Source organism: Petaurus breviceps, unplaced genomic scaffold (genome assembly GCF_028583685.1).
Source record: "Petaurus breviceps papuanus isolate PSGF00001 unplaced genomic scaffold, PetGlider_PUasm1.0 90847, whole genome shotgun sequence".
NCBI classification, from domain to species: Eukaryota; Metazoa; Chordata; class Mammalia; order Diprotodontia; family Petauridae; genus Petaurus; species Petaurus breviceps.
The window spans coordinates 7,957,367-7,975,893 of record NW_027187360.1 but is presented as its reverse complement, the minus strand read 5'-3'; the positions used below and the strand labels follow the sequence as shown (position 1 = coordinate 7,975,893).

General features: G+C 34.1%; 1 protein-coding gene across 7 annotated transcripts in view; it reads left to right on the top strand.

Annotated features, from left to right (window-relative positions):
* Positions 1–18,527, top strand: part of ZNF217 (zinc finger protein 217) — a 74,959-nt gene that overhangs the window by 22,037 nt on the left and 34,395 nt on the right. For 6 of the 7 annotated variants that reach the window (XM_069072437.1, XM_069072434.1, XM_069072436.1 and 3 more), the window contains one exon: positions 14,271–16,035. In XM_069072437.1, coding sequence (XP_068928538.1) covers positions 14,637–16,035 — 1,399 coding nt within the window. In that variant the 5' untranslated portion in view covers positions 14,271–14,636. Of the gene's footprint in view, positions 1–465; positions 738–14,270; positions 16,036–18,527 lie in introns of those variants that run through there. The other variant, XM_069072433.1, reaches the window with a different exon arrangement.

Below are 18,527 nucleotides of genomic sequence, written 5' to 3'. Positions count from 1 at the left end.
CCCACGCTCCTTCGGGTTGTACTTCTCGGGTCTCCCACCCAACCCCCACCCAAACCCCCATTTGATAACATCTTTCCACTCTCCCCATATTTTGTCTCTTTGGTGCCCCCAACCCCTCAGCTTCTAATAGCCAGGAAAATTACACTGTCTAAATGAATGTGTGCACTAATGGTGTTTGGATAGCTATGTGTAAATACATTTTTACACACGTACTATTTTAAATATTCAAAATGGCTTTTGGGGGGGGTTAGTGAGGGGTAGTTAACATTTCTTTGTAAGGGAGATGCTGATCCTAGGGAAGGGTTAGTTGTGTGGCTCGTGGGGGGGGGGAGCTATTAATGAAAAGTTTATCGATCCGTTGTCAGTTTCTTTTCTTTCTTGTTTCACTGAGGTGCTTTTATTTATTTTGATGAGGTAGTGGGGAGTGTGTTTTGGGAGTTCACCCACCTTCTGATCGTCTGTGTGGCAGCGTTTTAATTGTGGATGGGTAGGAAGTTGGGAAAGCAAAACAATAAGCCCTAACAAGGCGTTAGCAACAACAATAGAGAGCTCTTTAAACCAGGAAAAATGAAATGCTCAACTGATTCCAGATCCATCTCGGTCATCTTTTAATCTATAGAAAACCTCATTAGGTTACGTTTTCCTATTGCTGTTTGGGGTGCTTGTTTCTGAAGATACTGAAATCTTCCTGCGTGTACTTTAATGAGCCTCTGCATAATCTCTGTGTGTGAGTCCTTGTAAGTATTTGAATTGAAGTAATAGTTTTGAAGTGGTCTCCAGTACATAGCTATGCGGGTTATTGATTTCCTGATGAAAGGCGTTTTGAAAAGGTTTCGTTTACTGTATGTGTGTAAGCAGGTTTTTAAGGAATCGAATGTTTTCTTTTTAAATGACCTTGAAAGCTTAAAGAATAACTTTATAACTCTAGTTCTAGTGGAAAGAAAAGGCAGAACAAGCAGTGATAGAGAGTAAGCTGAAAATAGAAATAGGAACTTAAGGGGTCGAAACAGTGAAATGTTAGCATAAAAGTGTGCAAAAAGGGAAGTTGTCTTTGAGGAGGAGGTGAAGGGTAGATGAAATAACCTAACTTCAAATAAAAGATAAAATAGACTTTATTCATACTTTACTAAGCCTTAAAATGTAAGTGTGATATGATCTCAGTAGATTCAGAGGAGGAAAACGTTTAACTACAAGTTGAATAGCAGGCAGTAACTTGCTGACCAATGATTGCATACTGTTGTTTGTTAAAGGTTTAGTGTTATGTTTATCAAAAGTAGTAATAGAAGGTTCGGACTATCTTCAGAAGTGTTTTCACCTCACTTTTGGTAAAGTTTCAACTTTTGGGAAATCTGGGATAAGCCAAATTCTCGAGTTTGAACCAATATTTTACGATTAAAGGGTAGGGCCAATGAAGTAGGGTAAACTGCATTCTTCCGCGGGTAGAAGGAGGGGTGAGGGTGGGGCTGGGGTTGGGAAAGCGGGGGAGTTTTTCCTAAAAGTTAAGTTACATGAGTAAGAAAGACCTGCCAAGTGTGATGTGCTAGTTATTACTTTATCAATAGATTGTTTACCAAAGTTTTAGCAACTAAAAAATGCTTGAGGATGGTCATATTTGGACTCAATAGTTTCATCAGCACTTATATTGCAAAATTATAAGACTAAAAATTTGACTTTTGGAAGTCAGCCTGTAAGGATTGAAGCTTTTTTTCCTTAGCATGTATTAAATAAATGGCAGTCATAATGGATTGACTGACTAGTTTGGGGTCATTAAATGGTTTCTTACATCTACTAAAGTAGCGCATTTAATATATTTCTAGGTATTTTGGAATCATTAAACTGCATATAGCTATTTAAGAACCATAGATCTGATTTAGTTCAGGTTGATTCAATTATGTCTTCATCGCTTTTGAGTTGGTTGAATGACTTGACATGAGATTAAGCACAACAAAAGAAAAGGCAGGGTAACAACAGCTGCCTTCCAGTACTGGAACACTAGTGGTCTTTGCCATAAGGCCCTTTACCTTTTCTTTTGTCTGGTGTCAAGTAGTAAGTTTAAATGTTCACATTATACTGTACTTTGTCATGTAAGGTTATCCTACATTGAACTCATATATTAAGATATACTTTATAAAACGTTTAAAACAAATGAGCTATTGAGTATTTAAAAATTTTTAAAAATATATACATGAAAAGACAAGTGCACGGTAATAATATCTAACTACTTTTTAGTCAAAAAGTTGGACAAAGTCACCACTAGTTTGTACTTGCATAGTTAATGTGTACTAAGTGCATTTAAGGTGTGTCCACCTCATAGCAGCTTAAGTTTTTCTTCTTCTGAGTAGTTGTGTTTATTCTAGATTCTGTTTTATTTAGTATTTAAGGCAGTTTTTTTTGATGTGATTATAATGGAGAATTCTTTTCAAAGTCTTGAAAAAAGGAATTTACTGCCTTTTTATCAGTTACATGTGCTATTAGAGTTTGTAAAAGGCAATGACTTGCTTAAAATAAGTTCAGTTGTTGATAATTATATGCAAAAAACCAAGTTCATTATTTATGTGAAATGACTGAAAAAACAAGTTTAATGGCCTTCTGTGTGTTTGGATTTTGAATATTGGTTTGAAGAGGAAGACAGCCTTTTGAAAAGAATTGCATGTCTATTTGCATGTAGGAGGAGGAAGTAGGAAAAAAAAGACTGACTTTATAGGTAAAGAACACATACTTTTCCCTTAGTTTCCAACTTCATCTAATGCTTTTATCTTCATAACTCCTTTCCTATCATGAACCTTTGCTTGTCTTTTAGCAAATTCTAAGAATTTGAGAGCTTTTTTTATTTTATGTGATTGCTTTTCACTTCTATTCAAAAAGGAGGGAGGGGGGAAGCATCCAGAAATTCTGATTAGAGTTTTTTTTTCTTTTTAAAGACATCTATTTAGATACAATTATACTTTTTTTCAGTTATTAAGGGGATGGGGAGGGTAAAGGGAAGGAGGAGGAAGGGGGTTATTATTAGCTTAATAGACTTGTAGTCCAGTCCCTTTGGCACTAAGTATTCCATGTTTGCTTCCCTAAATATTTTAAGTTTGATTTTGCTTTTTAAAAAGTAGGCCTGTTAAATAATTGAGGATTATAGTAATCTATCAAATCTCATAGAATTTCTTCACTTTCAGATACATGCTTCCTCCCCTCTTTAAAACAAAAGAAATCAACCACAATAAAAAACCCTTTATCCATTGAAAAAAATATTTAATATAAAGTGATATAGTTGTGACTCAGCAGGGCTGCTCTTACTCAGCCTTGGAACTGTATTAATGCTAAGATGCTTGATTAGAACATCAGGGGACCTTATAAAATGTACTGTTTTTCCACTTTATAAAATTGTTGTCTATAAGTTGTAAAAAAAAATCTGACTGAAAATGAACTTTTGAACAATTTTAATGATACTTGAATGTTTAAAACAATTTTGGCAAAAAAAAAAGAATCTACTTATCTGGCTTGCTTCCTAAAGCAGATAATTTTATGTTCTGAGTAAAGCTTCTAACATTGTTTCTACTTATTCACATTTCTGGTATTTAAACTTCCTAGTTAAAGTTGTCACACCCACTTGAATGAGTGATGCCAGAACACACTCCAAATTGTGATTTTTTTTTTTTAAGAGTTGTTAGGCATAGTTTGATAAAATGTGATAATACCAACTATTTAGCATATTCGTAGCTACCCATTTAAGACGAATCCTTTAACGGTGTATTTTACAAGTGGACTGGAAAGAGTGAGACAAGTAAGGTTGAAGAGTACTAAATTTATTTTTGGAACTGGATTGTGAGCACCTTGTTAAGAGTAGGAAAGAAGTTTCTTGAATCTTTGCCTTTTCCCCAATTTTTAACAAGGCACTTTTCCTTTAGTAACTGAAGTCCTGCTTAAGCTTTCTTTACCATTTCATCAAGTCAATATGGGAATTGGATGTAGGCAAGCAGTTATTTAAGGCTGTGGTGATTTCAATCATAGGAAAATATGAACTGACTTATCTTAGTTTCAAATTACTTTAAGGTAACCTTCTTCCTCCATCATTCCCTCTCTTCCCCTCAGCAAAAAAAACAAACAAACAAAAAACAACAACCCAAATCTGGAAAATGAAGTATGGTTTTTGTTCTGGGAACAAAAATTTTTATACTTTAACATGAATAGAGCTAGTGAACACGTGGCTACTAATGGCAGTTAATTTACACATCTTTGCTTATCTCAAAAGACAAAATCTTTTGTAACTAGAGTAAATGTAAATTGCCATATAGCTGGAATTTTTGCATTTTGCCTATGGCAGCAAACATATTGCACATAAGAATGACATTTTCTGAATTTAGCATGGGAAAGTTAAGCATTTGTATGTAACATTATGATTCTATTTGGATTATATGTGAGTTTTCAGTGTTAGAACTGTTTAATGAAATACAAATACAGAATTATAACAGTTGGATAATTTTGAGAATTTTTCCTATCTTAATGAAACATCTTTTTAATGAGCAACTTTATCTGGTTATGCAGGGGAAAGAGACTTTTAAAAATCAGACTTTTGGAGTATATAGAAAACTTATTTTAAAGAAGTTTTTTTTGAAAAGCCCATTCTCATTTCATAAAGCTACCAATCCATCATGAACAGGTTGACTTCCTTTGCAGTAACACTGAATTGTTAGTAAGTAGGGGAAGTCCCATGTATCCAGTTACCATCAGAAATTTCTCTTCTTTGCACTATTAGAGTGTTCATCAGATAACTTCACTAGCTTAATATTCTAAACATTCTCATTACTCCCAATGGGAATATGACAAAATAAAGGTTCTTGGAAATTTTGGTCCACAGTTTGGTCATTTGATGGTAAAGTGGTGTAATAGGACTACCACTCAAAAAGAGTTAAGCAGTACAAATAATTAAACATATTTAATTATTTTCTTTATTTTTCATTACATCCTTGGAGGCAAATCTATTTATATTTCAAAGTGGTAATGTAGAGGCAGATGTCTTTTTTAAATGTTAGATTTATGTTTTGGCATTCACATTCTTGGGTTCTCCATTTTGCCTTTTTTTTTTTTTTAAGGAGTGTCTTATAGATACAAAGTGTTGGAGATAGAACCCATATCAGTGTTTCTATTAATTTCACTAATAATTACTAATAATGAAACACTTGAAGTCACCCCATATTCCAGTTTCACCTTAAGGAAAATAAATTAGTCTAAAACTAATGGTGGCAACTAAGGGTGTATGACTATATGCCTTTTATATAATTGATGCATAAATGTGCATAGGAATATTTTACATATTTGAAAGAATTTTTAAAACCAGATTTATATGTTTTCTGGTTCTAGTCCATGTTATTTTTGAAATTCTGGTAACTACAATACATTTTCAAAGGCTTTTTGGCTGATTGATACTAAATTTTTCTGAATTTCCATGAGCAAAATTCCAGTCCTAGTAGATTTAGTAATGTAATCTGGATATTTTTTAAATAGTTCACTTTCGGTTTGTGTACTAGGTGGAAGGACATTTTCAGTATTGTATACTAAACTTAAACAGAATGCTTAATCGTTACCTTTAATCATTCACAAGAAAGGAGACTCATTTATTTCTTATTTTTCAAAAGGAGATAATTGAAAGGGGGTCAGGAAACTAGTCTTCATATTACTGCTACTCCCCTACTAAGTGGAGGAACTTTTGGGACTTAAAACAATCTACCTTTGTGGTGCTGATGGGTATTATCTAAATATTGAATAAAGCTTAAATACTTGTTAAATCAATTCTGTTGCAGTAATTATATTGTTTCCTGAAAAGGAATAGAGCCAGCCATCTTATGAAAATGTGAAGTTCATGAGTAGCAGTTTATAAAATTTTACATCTAGTGGTTTGCTTATCATATGTATTTTAATTTTGGTAGGGAGAATAGAAATGTGTAGGTTAGAACCATTACACTGTGTTAAAGCAACTCTTAGGCTTTACTTCACTTTAATCCCATCCAGCCTTCTTAATTGTTAAACAGGTTAAATAGTGGAGTAAAGGTTATTCCCAGAAACGGTTATCTTCTTTGTTTTTAAATATGCTTGACTTTTCAGTAACTTTTATGGTGTTTTTTTCTTAGAGATTTGTGTTTTGAAGGAGAGTTAAAAATAGCACTTCCTTTCAAATTAAGAAATTTGCAATATAATTATAGGAAATAAAATTAATGTTTAAAAATGATTCAGTTAAAGTCAGATACAAGTTGACAGTGAACTTCATTTACAGTCTTAGATATATAACAATTCTGACAGCCACTAATCTTATCACTAAATTTTATTAGCATGATCACAACCAAAGCATACTCTTATGTCCCCAAATAACTTTTTATAACTGAAACTTATTTGTCTGTAATTTCAAGAAAAGATGCATGTTTTCTGTAGAATCTCAAATTATAATGTCCTGTATCAACTTTGAACTTATGCATTCTCTTTTTTTAATCTAAGTTTTTTGCTTTAGCTGACTATATTAGGAATGTGTTTGCCCATTTGGCCCATGGGTTGTGACCTTGGTGATTTCCTTGAAATAGTGATGAATGATTTAAAGTTAGAAGTTTACTGATTGCCACTGTAGATTATGTGGATGTTTCTCCACTTGTCAGATTGAAAAAAAATATGGACAGCATATTCTAATGTCATTCAAAGTAGGGGACTACATTTGGAGAAGCTGCAAACTGCATCACTAGAATTTGTAGGTATTTTTCCACTCTAAGGTTGAAAATTAGATAGTTGGGCAGACAGTGACAATTTGTTCAAGTTCTAAAGTCTTCAGATCTAATCTGAAATGTATGTTATAGGAAGAAATTTTATAAGTTTGATATATAAAGTCTCTGATGTCCTAAGTAGTAATATTTAGTCCTTATCTAGCTTTTGGTACATAAAGTTTTTATTTGGTTTTGTGATTTATTTTTCTTTTGACAATGCATTTTTAGCCTCTAGTGATTTTGAAAATACAGGTTGTATTTTCTTAATATTTCTAAGAGGAGACCAAATTTGGGACAATGTTTATGGATAGCAATTTAAAAAATACATCTTAAAATTAATAAAAAGGCATGTTTAATACATTATCTGCAATAAAATTGCAGCACTTAATCACATGAGAAAAAAGGACATTTGGAAAACTTAGTTTTTAAAGCAAAATTGTAGAAAGATAATATTCTTAAACATTATTCTAAAAAAAAGCCTAGTTTTTATTAATTATGCTCTATATCAAGATGCCTGAGCAAATTCTATGCATCATTGAAACTGAAGATGTCTCTGTTGTAACTTGTAATTCGTTCTTGAATTTAAAGTTTGGTAATTTTCATAGAAGTTTTATTCTTTGAAATAGAGCAAATTAGAGCATGTTTCAAATGTAAGGAATTTAATGTCTAGTGCTACTTTTAGTTAAAAGTAGATGGAATGCAATAGAAAGTGTTCAAGTTAAAAAATGAGCATATCTTACATATCCTTGTCACTTTTGAAAATCAACATCTATGGGCCTGTTCACAAGGGTTTTTAAAACAGAAGTCAGTTTCAGTTTAATTGTATAAAAGATTTTGATTTACTTAGGACACAGAGAACTGTAAGGGAAAAGAGTACTCGCTGGCTTTGGAATTAAAGGACTGGGTTTCATACCCTACCTGGAATACTACGTTTGTGACTTTGGGCAAGTCATTTCATGTCCTTGGGCCTTAGCTTTTCTACTTGCAGCTCTAGAATTTCTGGATTCCTGGGTCTAGATTCTGTGAACTTGAAAATAATGGTATTCTGCATAGCAATTTGGATTAAAATCAAAGATGAGAATTTTTAATGATCCATTTGTTTTTCTGACAAAAGGGGACAGATGAGGTTTGCTTCCCATTATATAGAAAAGATTTTTTAAATTGTATTTAATAATTCATAAGTCAGCATCTCTGGTACATTTTGAATAATGAAAGCTAATATATTTATAGGATGGTCCCAAAAATCTTAGTCAAGATTTACACTAAGACTTCTGGGACACCCTTTTTATAGTGTTTTGCAGCAGCACTTAATATAACCCATCAATGTCACCACAGTCTGCTAAGGTAGGTACTATGAGTGGTGGTGTATCCCATTTTACAGATTAAAGAATTTAAGGCTCAGAGATATTAAATTGTTTCTCAAATACCTCTAACTAGCAATTGACAGAGGTGATTTGAACCCAAGGTTCCCTGACAGAAGCTTCAAGACTCTTTCCATTGCCCCATATTCTAACTACTTTCTTATTTTCCATCCTTTTCGTTACATCTGTTTAGCTGTGCTTCAGAAATACAGCAGGTGTCAGCAATGTGGCAATCAGATTAATTTGTTATACTAAGACCTGCCCAAATTGTGCTTTTCATCAAACATTGTGCAATCTTGTTTTGTTGATTTTAAGATCTACAGATTCAGAATTACTGGTATTATGTTTAGTAATGTACCAGTTTATAAAGAATTAATCTAAAAGAAGCAGATTTATTTTTCAAGTACTTTATATTAATATAAGATTTCAAAGAATATATTGTAATGAGTACAAAATTTTGTCTCCTTTTGTTTATGTTAAGATTATTTAAGTAAACTATTATGTGTCACAGTATGCAGTTATATTGGTTAACTACATACCTTACATGTCATAAGGTATAAAGGCTGGAGGTCATGTGTCTTCATTTACTTGAACCTTATTTAGAATCTTGTATAATTGGGGAATTTTTTTCTGAAGTTTTATAGTAGCACTTCAGCAAGCATTCATTAAGCACCTACTATGGTGATAGTTTTACTTGTCTGTAATCCTAAATTCTAACATGGAATATTTTACATTATATTTTCCTTTCTCCCAATTATTTCATTATCCAGAAAGGTCATTTGGTTTATCATGAAAGATTGTGCAATTTAGGTTATATATTACACATGGGGAGAATCTAATGAATCTGGGAAGAGGTGATTGGAGAACATAGCACCGTTTGGTAGACCATTAATTTGTATTTACTTAGAAATTGCATATTTTTAAGCAATTAAGCTTTTGTCTTGAAGCTCTGATATATTTGTATTGTTAAAGGAATTCTTCAGTATTTATTGGTCTGTTTGGCACACATCAGTGGTATGGAATTTAAAGTATACAACAACTTTACAATTCAAAGAATTAACTTCTAGTATGTATGTAACAGTTATACTCACTAGAGGAGTGTGTATGTGTATATTTGTATTTCATAAGATTGGGAGGAAGGAGAGTTGTCTTTATGAATTTGATAGAGTGCTGATGGTAAACTATTTTATAGCAGCTTTAGAGTGTGATTTACTTTTTATTATACTCTAGGAATAGCAAATTTCAGATGGCAGCCACAAATAGCAAAGTAGAGAAATATTGATATGTTTTAACTTATTGAAATTTGATTTTAGGTTTATAAATTTTAAAATTCTGCCACCAATATAAAAACAAGACCAAAACATCAGCATGATGTATTAGACAGATCACCCACCAGCACTGCCACCCCCACTCCCTTCCAAAAAGAGGCTTATTTAAAAGAAAAAATATATAGGTACACACTATGACTCAGAAGTACCTTTCAATGTATTTTCACCCTAGTTTAGGTTTTAGGTTGGCTTTTTTTTTTTTAAGGGGAGGTGGTAGAATATAGGAAGGACATTGATTTTGGGAATTGCAGTTATCTAGATGGTATGACATTGAGTGACCAGTTTATTTAGAATTTTATAGAATGTTAGAGGTGACCTTAAAGATCATTTTGTTCAACTTTCTCTCCTCCCCTTTATTTTACAGATGAGCAAAATGAGGCCCAGAGGATAGAAGTTACTCATGCCCAAGATCATAGTACCAGTTAATTAAGTAGTTTGGGTTGGGGGAGCTTGCAACTCGGGTCCCACAGTCAGTGTTCTTTTTATAGTCTCTCCTCCTCCCCCAGTTTATGATGTGAGGCAACCAAGATTTTTATAAAGGCACTTTTTTACCTGTTCAGGGTCTGACATCCAAATCTTTTTTACACTATTTTTATGTAAGTGATACTATATTAACACAGATTTTAAAAAATCATGCTCATGGCTTGCAGTATGCCCAAATTACACTTGGGGATAGGGACCATATCTGTGATTTTATTAGTATAGAGAAGTTCTGGCTGAAGAAATTACTTCTTGCCAACGCAGGCAGCTTAGTCTAGAGCAGAGTATCAAACACTTAGGAATACAACTTGTTTCCTTACTTCCCTTGTAATCCTGAATCAAATTAAAATATAATTGGGAGATAGTTAACAAAATAAATAAAAATACAATAGGACATAGATAAATGTTATTGTGTGGTTTTATAAGTCATTATGCAGCCTGGGATCCTTATGTATGATTTAGTGGCTCCTGTTTCTGTTGGAGTTTGATACTACTGACCTAGAGCACTGAGAGATTAAGTACCTTGTCAAGGGTTTTAAACCATTATGTGTCAGAGGTTGTGCTTGAACCCAAGTCTTCTGGACCTTCTAGCCCTCCATCCACTACCCCAAATTGCTTCTTTGGGGGTTAAGTAACTTGCTCAAGGTTACACGGCCAGTTATTTCTGGGTGTGGTGCTGAGTGTCTGAGCCCAGATTTGATCCAGGTCATCCTGACACTGGAGCTGGTGCTCTTACTCGTTGAGCCACCTGGCCTCCCCTAAGCAATTGGGGTTAAGTAACTTGCTCAAGGTTACACGGCCAGGTGTTTCTGGGTGGGTGCTAAGTGTCTGAGCCCGGGATTCGATCTCCAGGTCTTCTCAACACCGGAGCCGGTGCTCTTACTCGCTGTGCTACCTGGCCGCCCCAAATTGCTTCTTGTAAACAAAAATAACCATGTCATAATAATTGTGTGTGCTAGTGGACAGCTAGGGGACTCAGTGAATAGAGCACTGGCCCTGAAGAAGTCAGGAGGACCTGAGTTCAAATGCGGCCTCAGACAATTGACATACTTACTAGCCATGTGACTTTGGGCAAGTGACTTAACCCCAATTGCCCTCAAAAAAAAAAAAAGCAAAAAAAAATTGTGTGTACTTTTAAAAAGGATTTTATGTAAAGTATGTTCTGTCAACTCTTTACATAAAATAGTTATAACGAAAAGAGCAGTGGGCTAGGACTTTGAAGATCTTGGGTTCAAGTTCTAGTTCAGCTAATACTACAGATAAATCACTTAACTCTTCTAGTGTCTCTGTCTTTAAATTGGTTATTAATACTTGTATTCCTTAGCTCTTTCAAAGTTATTGTAGGTGTAGCACACTATAAATCTTAAGGCACTATGTAATTATGATTTGTTATGGTTTGATCTAGGGAGCTACATTAACATGGGATTTTCATATTTATGGAACATGAGAAAATGTCTAAATTCCCTACTTGACAGATGAGGAAACTGAGGCACATGATTTGTGACTTTCAAGAAGTTTGTGACAAAGCAAGAACTAGAAAACAGGTGTCCTTTATATTAAGTATTGAATGCGGTATCACTGGCTTATTTGGGGGATTACTGCAAAGTAAAATTTGAGGCATTGAGATAGGTATTTTAAGTTTTGTAAGCATTATTAAGGGTTGTAGAGTGTACTGTTCAAGGCAGTAGGCAGTAAAGAATAAACATGACATAATTCTTGCTGTCTAGGAGTTTACAATTAAGTAGCTTGTTAAGGTACTTATTACAACATTACAAGTTACCTTGAGATGTATGTGAAAGAGAGGTCAGACATGGGTAAGAGATTAAGGAGGAGAGGGATCACTTGGAGCTGAGAGAAGTTAGGATGTATTTCCTCAAGGAGGTGACATTGGACCTGGAACTTGAAAGAGAATTCACCCACACAGGAGTTGTGGAGGGCTTCTATTGCATGAAGTGTGGGAAGTATTTGGCTTATAATATAGTGTGTGGGAAGGCAGATTCTATGAAGTAAGTCTGGAGAGGTAGATGAGAGTCACATTGTGAAGGACCTTAAATGCCAGGATAAAGGCTTCTTATTTTATCTTGTAGGTAGTCTATGGAGAGCTGCTAAAGGTCTTTGATCAAGGGAAATGACAGGATTAGATTTACTCACAAGGACTAATACTTTTGTTATATGAAGGATGGGTTGGAGAGGGGAAAGATTGGAAGCAGGTAAGTGAGAGTTGAAGAGGACCTGAATCACAATGGAGGAAGTAGAAAGGTTTGGTGGAGACAGTGCTAAAGGAGAGTTGAAATGACTTAGCAACTGTTATATGGGAGGAAGAGGGAAGAATCATCTATGATTCCATGGTTTTCTGCTTGGATGCATAAGAAAATATTGAAGCTCTTGTTTGAGAAGGGAAAGATAGACTGAGCAAGCTTAGATGGGAAAGGGATGGTTTAGGACATTCAAGTGAAGGTTATCTACCAGGCAATTGGAAATAATGGGAATAGAGCTCAGGAATTAAAAATGCAGATTTGGAGTTATTTATATAAAAAGAGATAATTAAAATCATGGGAGTCTACAAGAGGTCTAGAGAAAGGAGAGACCAGGCTAAGTAGAGAGGCTTGGGGGGAAGAAGAAGGGAAGAGGAAAAGGAATGAATGGAGTAATCAGTGAAGAAGAAAAACATTAGAATCAAAACCAAAGGAAGAAAGAGGGGTGTGGTCATCAGTGTCAAGGACAGATAAAGACTAACAGAATTACTGCTGGGAAAAACAAAAACAATGTGTACTACTTTGCTAAAATGCTGAAATTTGAATGGACTTTTGACTTAAAAGTTGTAGAAGGAAGTGGAGTAAAATAGGAGCCAGACAGGAAAGTTTTTCATGTGGAATGGCTGTTGTAGTAATCTAAAAAATTTGGAGAGAATTTAGAAAGAATTTCTATAGTAAATGTACAGATTTAATCAATCAGAATTGAATTTATGCAGTGAAGATTAGTTTAAGCCAAAAGTTTCAGATCCAAGGACAGTAATACCTTAAAAAAATTATTTCCCCTAGCCAGTGCATAATTTGAATTGAAGGGGAGGTGTAGCTTCTTCTTCAACTAGTAGAGGAAAACTGAACAAAATTTGATAATTATGTGAATTGTCATGCCATTTTATTTTAAACATAATTTTACAAAGTAGTTTATTTCATAACTTGTCTGTAGTTAAGCTAAAGAATCTCTGACACTTCTTCAACCAAAAAAGTTAGTTGTCATTTTAGGTACCGCTTATCTCTAATAAATTGTTCAGTGCCTAAAACTTGTAGTATTATAATAGAGTTATTTAGTAATATTTGAATCAATCATATAGGTTCCAACAAGACCAAAATCGGTTAAACCACTCAATTTTTTCACTTTCACTTCAGTGGAACTTTTTGAGAAAAAGTTATTTCTATATGGAAAGAGACAGGTATTATTGATGTTATGCATTGATCAGTCATTCTATTCTGCAAGCAGTTAATTGCTTACTATGTGGTAGGTATAGGGCTAGGATAGGTTTGGGTCTAGATTTCCTTCACTCTGCTGCACCTCAAGAGTGCAGGATGGGGCACGATGATAGTAAGAGTGGGCTCCATCTCTACCACAGCACTGAACCCAGGGGCCGCACCGTGAATAGAGCACTGGCCCTGGAATCAGGAGGACCTGAGTTCAAATTCAGCCTCAGACTCATAACACATAAAACTAGCAATGTGACCTTGGGCAAGTCACTTAACCCCAATTGCCCTACCTTCCCCCTCCAAAAAAAAAAACCTAAACAAAAAACCCAAAAGCACTGAACCCAGGGGCTCCTGGGCAAAGTCTGGGTCTGATTTCGTCCATAAAGTATAGTAAAACTAAGCATCTGAATTTCTAGATAGCTTTAGAGGACATTATTAAAGGTTTAAAGCAAGCACTATGGTCCAGTTTTATATTAAGAGAAATATACTTTCTTGATTTTGACACTGAGCAGCTCAAAACTGTTAACTGATTTTTCTTCCCTTTGCTTTTATCTAAAGCAGTATGTGTAACCACTTCAACTTGTTGCATCATATAAAATTAATTTATTAGAATTTAGATCTAATAACTCTTCCTTATTATGAAAGGCTATATATATACATATATATATAGTCAGGTAGTATTAAACGTTTGAATATAAAGGATTATAATTCCACCAACATATCAGTTATACATGTATTTATGACCATATATTATGTCTTGCTAATGTGTTAGGGAAGACCAAAAGGAAAAACCCATTCTCACAGGATAGAATGTATGTTTCTATAGTAGTTTTGAGTTTATCTACTTTTAAAAAATGATTTACTTTAAAGTAACGTTTCTGTTTGTTTTCCTCTTAATAGGTATTAGAAATTCTTGATCCACCTTGCTGGGATTGACTCCTTCCTGCTCAACTGGATCATTCAAATTACATGAAAACATAAAGAGAACTAATTTTTATGCTGATTTGATACAAAGCAAGTTTGAAGCAGTCTTAGGAATCTTTATACATTGTTTATGGAGATAACTTGACTTCACCTACATCAGTGATTCCTCTAGCTTTATAAAAATAAGCATAAAATTGATTGTGGACATTTGTAACATTTGCCATAATATTGACACCTAATTTAGGTTATACGTCATAAAAGTGTCCTTATTATAACCTCAGAAATTCTCTGAGGGAATTTTGACATTATTCTTCTTAAATATAACTGATAAGTGGCAGAAACATGCCAACTCAACCTCTCTTAGCCTACATTGATGGGCCAGATGTTATAGCCAGTACAGTTGATTCCCGTATGGAAATTAATGATGCATCAATATCAATAAAAGGGACCAACACAATTTCTTACAAAAACCTGCAGGATAAATTTTTAATACAAGCAGAAGGATGTATGCCTTTGGACTGTATGTTTTGTGAACAGACTTTTAAACATCCAGAAGATCTTAGTAAACATGTCTTAATGCAACATCGACCCACACTTTGTGAACCAGCAGTTCTCCGTGTTGAAGCAGAGTATCTTAGTCCTCTTGACAAAAGTCAAGTGAGAACAGAGTCTCTGAAAGAGAATGGCAAAGAAAATGAAGAATTTAGCTGTGAAGTCTGTGGGCAAACATTTGGTGGAGCCTTTGATGTTGAGACCCACATGAAAAAACATAAGGACTCTTTCACTTATTGGTGTAGTGTATGTGGAAGAAGATTCAAAGAACCTTGGTTCCTTAAAAATCATATGAGGACACACACTGGCAAACCTGGGTCCAGAAACAAGCTACAACAAAGTTTAGATAGTCCAATAACAATAAATGAGGTTGTACAGGAGCAAGTAGCTGAAATTGTCACATCGCCTTACAAAATCTGCATGGTTTGTGGCTTCCTATTTCCAAATAAAGAAAGCCTAATTGAGCACAGTAAAGTACACACCAAAGAGTCTGTTTCTACTAGTGAAACACAAACTGTTGACTCTAGTGAAGGAGGAATGTCATCTCAGAGGAAAGAATTTCTTCAGTTTCTAAACTTGAGACCAAACCCAACACCTGAAAAAATTAAGAAATCTGCAAAATGGATAGCTGAGTTAGATCCATTTAATACATATCAAGCATGGCAGTTGGCTACCAAAGGCAAAGTTGCTATTGGCCGTGGAGAAGTGAAAGAACCAGGACAAGAAGGAAGTACAGACAATGATGATTCATGTTCAGATAAAGAAGAACTTGGAGAGATTTGGAATGCCAATAAAAGCCATACTGAAACTACTGGGAAATCCAAAACAAATAAAAACAGTTGTGCAGGAATTGGCCTTTCACAAGACAAAGAAAAGATTAAACACACTAGTGGTGAAGTGCCTTCAATGGATGTGGATCCCAAATTAACACATAATAAAGAGAAACCAACACATTGCTCCGAGTGTGGCAAGGTTTTTAGAACATACCATCAGCTAGTCCTTCATTCAAGAGTTCATAAAAGAGAAAGGAGAAACGATGCTGAATCTCCAACTTCTATTGAGGGAAGGCAGCATAGAACATATTCTCCAGATTTAGCCACAGCTTTAGATGAAAATGGAACAATGGATCGGGTGGAAGGTGGTTCTGAAGATGGATCAGAAGATGGACTTTCTGAAGTGCTTCATTTAGGTAAGTGGTAGCTTTTAATATTTCTCTACACAAAATTATTTTTTTAATGTACTTTGGCATTTTTGGGAATTAACAAAGTGCTATATAGCATAATGAAAAGTACACTGGACACCTGTCTCTTAGCTGATTATCACTTGACTTTCTGAGGCCTAATTTCTTTTGTAAAATGAACCATTTGTAATGAATGTGTTTCATTTCTTCTAGCTCTGAAATTCTGTTTTTGTTGGTATACATAAAAAAATTAAAAGCATGGGTATGATCAGTGTCAAGTGTGGATGGTGCTTACTTGCATTTTCCAGAATTAGTGATTTTGTCTTTTTAAAATAAATGATTTTTTTTTTTTTTTTTTTTTGCTTTTTGGAGGGAGGCAAGGCAGGGCAATTGGGGTTAAGTGACTTGCCCAAGGTCTTAAGGCTAGTCAGTGTTAAGTGTAGAAATGAACTTTACTTGGTTCTTTAGTTAATGGATTGTACACACTCCCAATTCCAGCCAACTGTTCAACAGTTATATAATGACAGTTATCATGGTGAGAATTGACAAAGTGTCAGCACAAATAAAGTACCATAATTGTAAAAACAGCATAAGCACTAGCACCATCTTTTGTAAATGAGGGGAAATATGGTAGATATTTGGGAACTAATGTCCATCAAAAATTAATGAGTTAATCCAATTTTTTTTATCAGATTGTCTCAGAGCTCAAAAGGGTATTTCTTAAAACTTAATACTTCCTGCTAAACAAAACTATAAACACAGAATTACTTTTCCAGGTTTAATAAAAACTTGATATTTGAATAGCCACCAAGTAAGTTCAGAAAGCCTCACTTAGGTTAAAACAGCTCTGACATGAATAAAGCAGCAATTGTGATCATAAGATTTAGAATTGTAAATGACTTTAAAGATTGCTTAGCTCAGCTCCTTCATTTTCCAGATCTGAAAACTGGTTTAGTGACTTGCCCAAGTTCTATAGATACTAAGTAGAACCTGAGATTTTTGAGTTCAGGTGTTCTGACTTTGGAAACAGTAATCTTCATGCTGTACTTACTATACAGTGTCGTTAACATTCTGATTTTTGAGTTATTATCTAGAAATATAATGGGAATGTGAGTTTGCAAGAAAGAACATTACTCCTCTTTTCTAAATCAGTGCTCAATTCTGTAATTTGTAGTTGATGTGTGACTTAGAGGATGACTATAAATTGTTTAGATACTGTTTTAGGTCTCTTTATGGTACACATCTGAAAAATAGGCCTTGGAATGATAAGAACCTTAAGCTAGTTGTAGTTCTGCTTAATTGGTTTGCTTAATGACCTGTGTGTGGTAAGGTATAATCTACTTGAACTTCAGTTCTCCAATTGTAAAATAGGATCAGTGATAATCGAATTTTTTGCTACTTCATATAGTATACATGAAATGTATTTGCATTCTTAAAAATCAAAATATGATAAACTGATTAAAAAATTATAGTAACCAGTGTTGTATTTTTAAAAATAGATAGCATATTCAGTGTTATTTGGAAACTTGTATAATTTATAAGAGATTGCTTTGTATAGAAAGTAGATCCTGATACACAGCTTGAAATGAGAAATTGCAAAAGTTTAATTAAGTAATTTCATGTGACACCAGTAGAATAGTAAATTAGTAAATTTCAAATTAAGGGGTTTATTCTTTATATTTGTGTCCATATCATTTCATCCTCCCAAGAAAAGTCTTGTGATACTAAGTGATGCTTTACCTGTGATTCATATGGTCTTTTCTAAAACCCAAAGCGTATTATAATCTTAATATGATACCTCATATGGTCATTAATTTTGAGCTGGAAGGGGCCAGCTCCTTCATTTGACAAGTTAGGAAATTGCGTCCTAGAAAGTTTAGAGATGATTGTCTCAGGGTCATATAGGTAGAAAGGAAATCAAATCAGAAGGAAGGAAATCGAACTGAAGTTTTCTGACTGTAAATCAAAGCTCTTTTCATTAAATACTGAGTTTTGAGTGGTGTCTTAGCCTAATTCCCTCACTGTTGCTTGATATTACATTAAACATGAAATATTTTGGGTACACACATATGATAAATATTAAGGATCTTTTAAAAAGTTAGGTGTGTAGCATAGATAAGACATCAAAGAAATAAATTTTCTTCAGGCAAAATGGGCAGTGTAACTTGAAGTTGGATTTTGTTCCAGTGGTTTAATCTTAAGAAATTGACCCTTCATTGTAGTAGTAGAATGTTCTATCAGTTGTGATTTGAAAAAAAACAAAAAGGGTGAGAATTGCTTTAGAGTCCAGGAATTGTTATAGGGAGGAAAAAAAACTTTTGTGTTGAACAGGAGTTGATTCAGCTTTCAAGAGCCTGGTATTTGTAATTGATGACATTTATTTGTATAGAGTACCCCCAAATATATATGGTAAATAGTTCTGTTTTTAAGAAGTACTTCTCTGAAGGAAAAAATAAGTTAGAATAGTTTCTGCTGACTATTTCAGCCAGTTTAATATACTG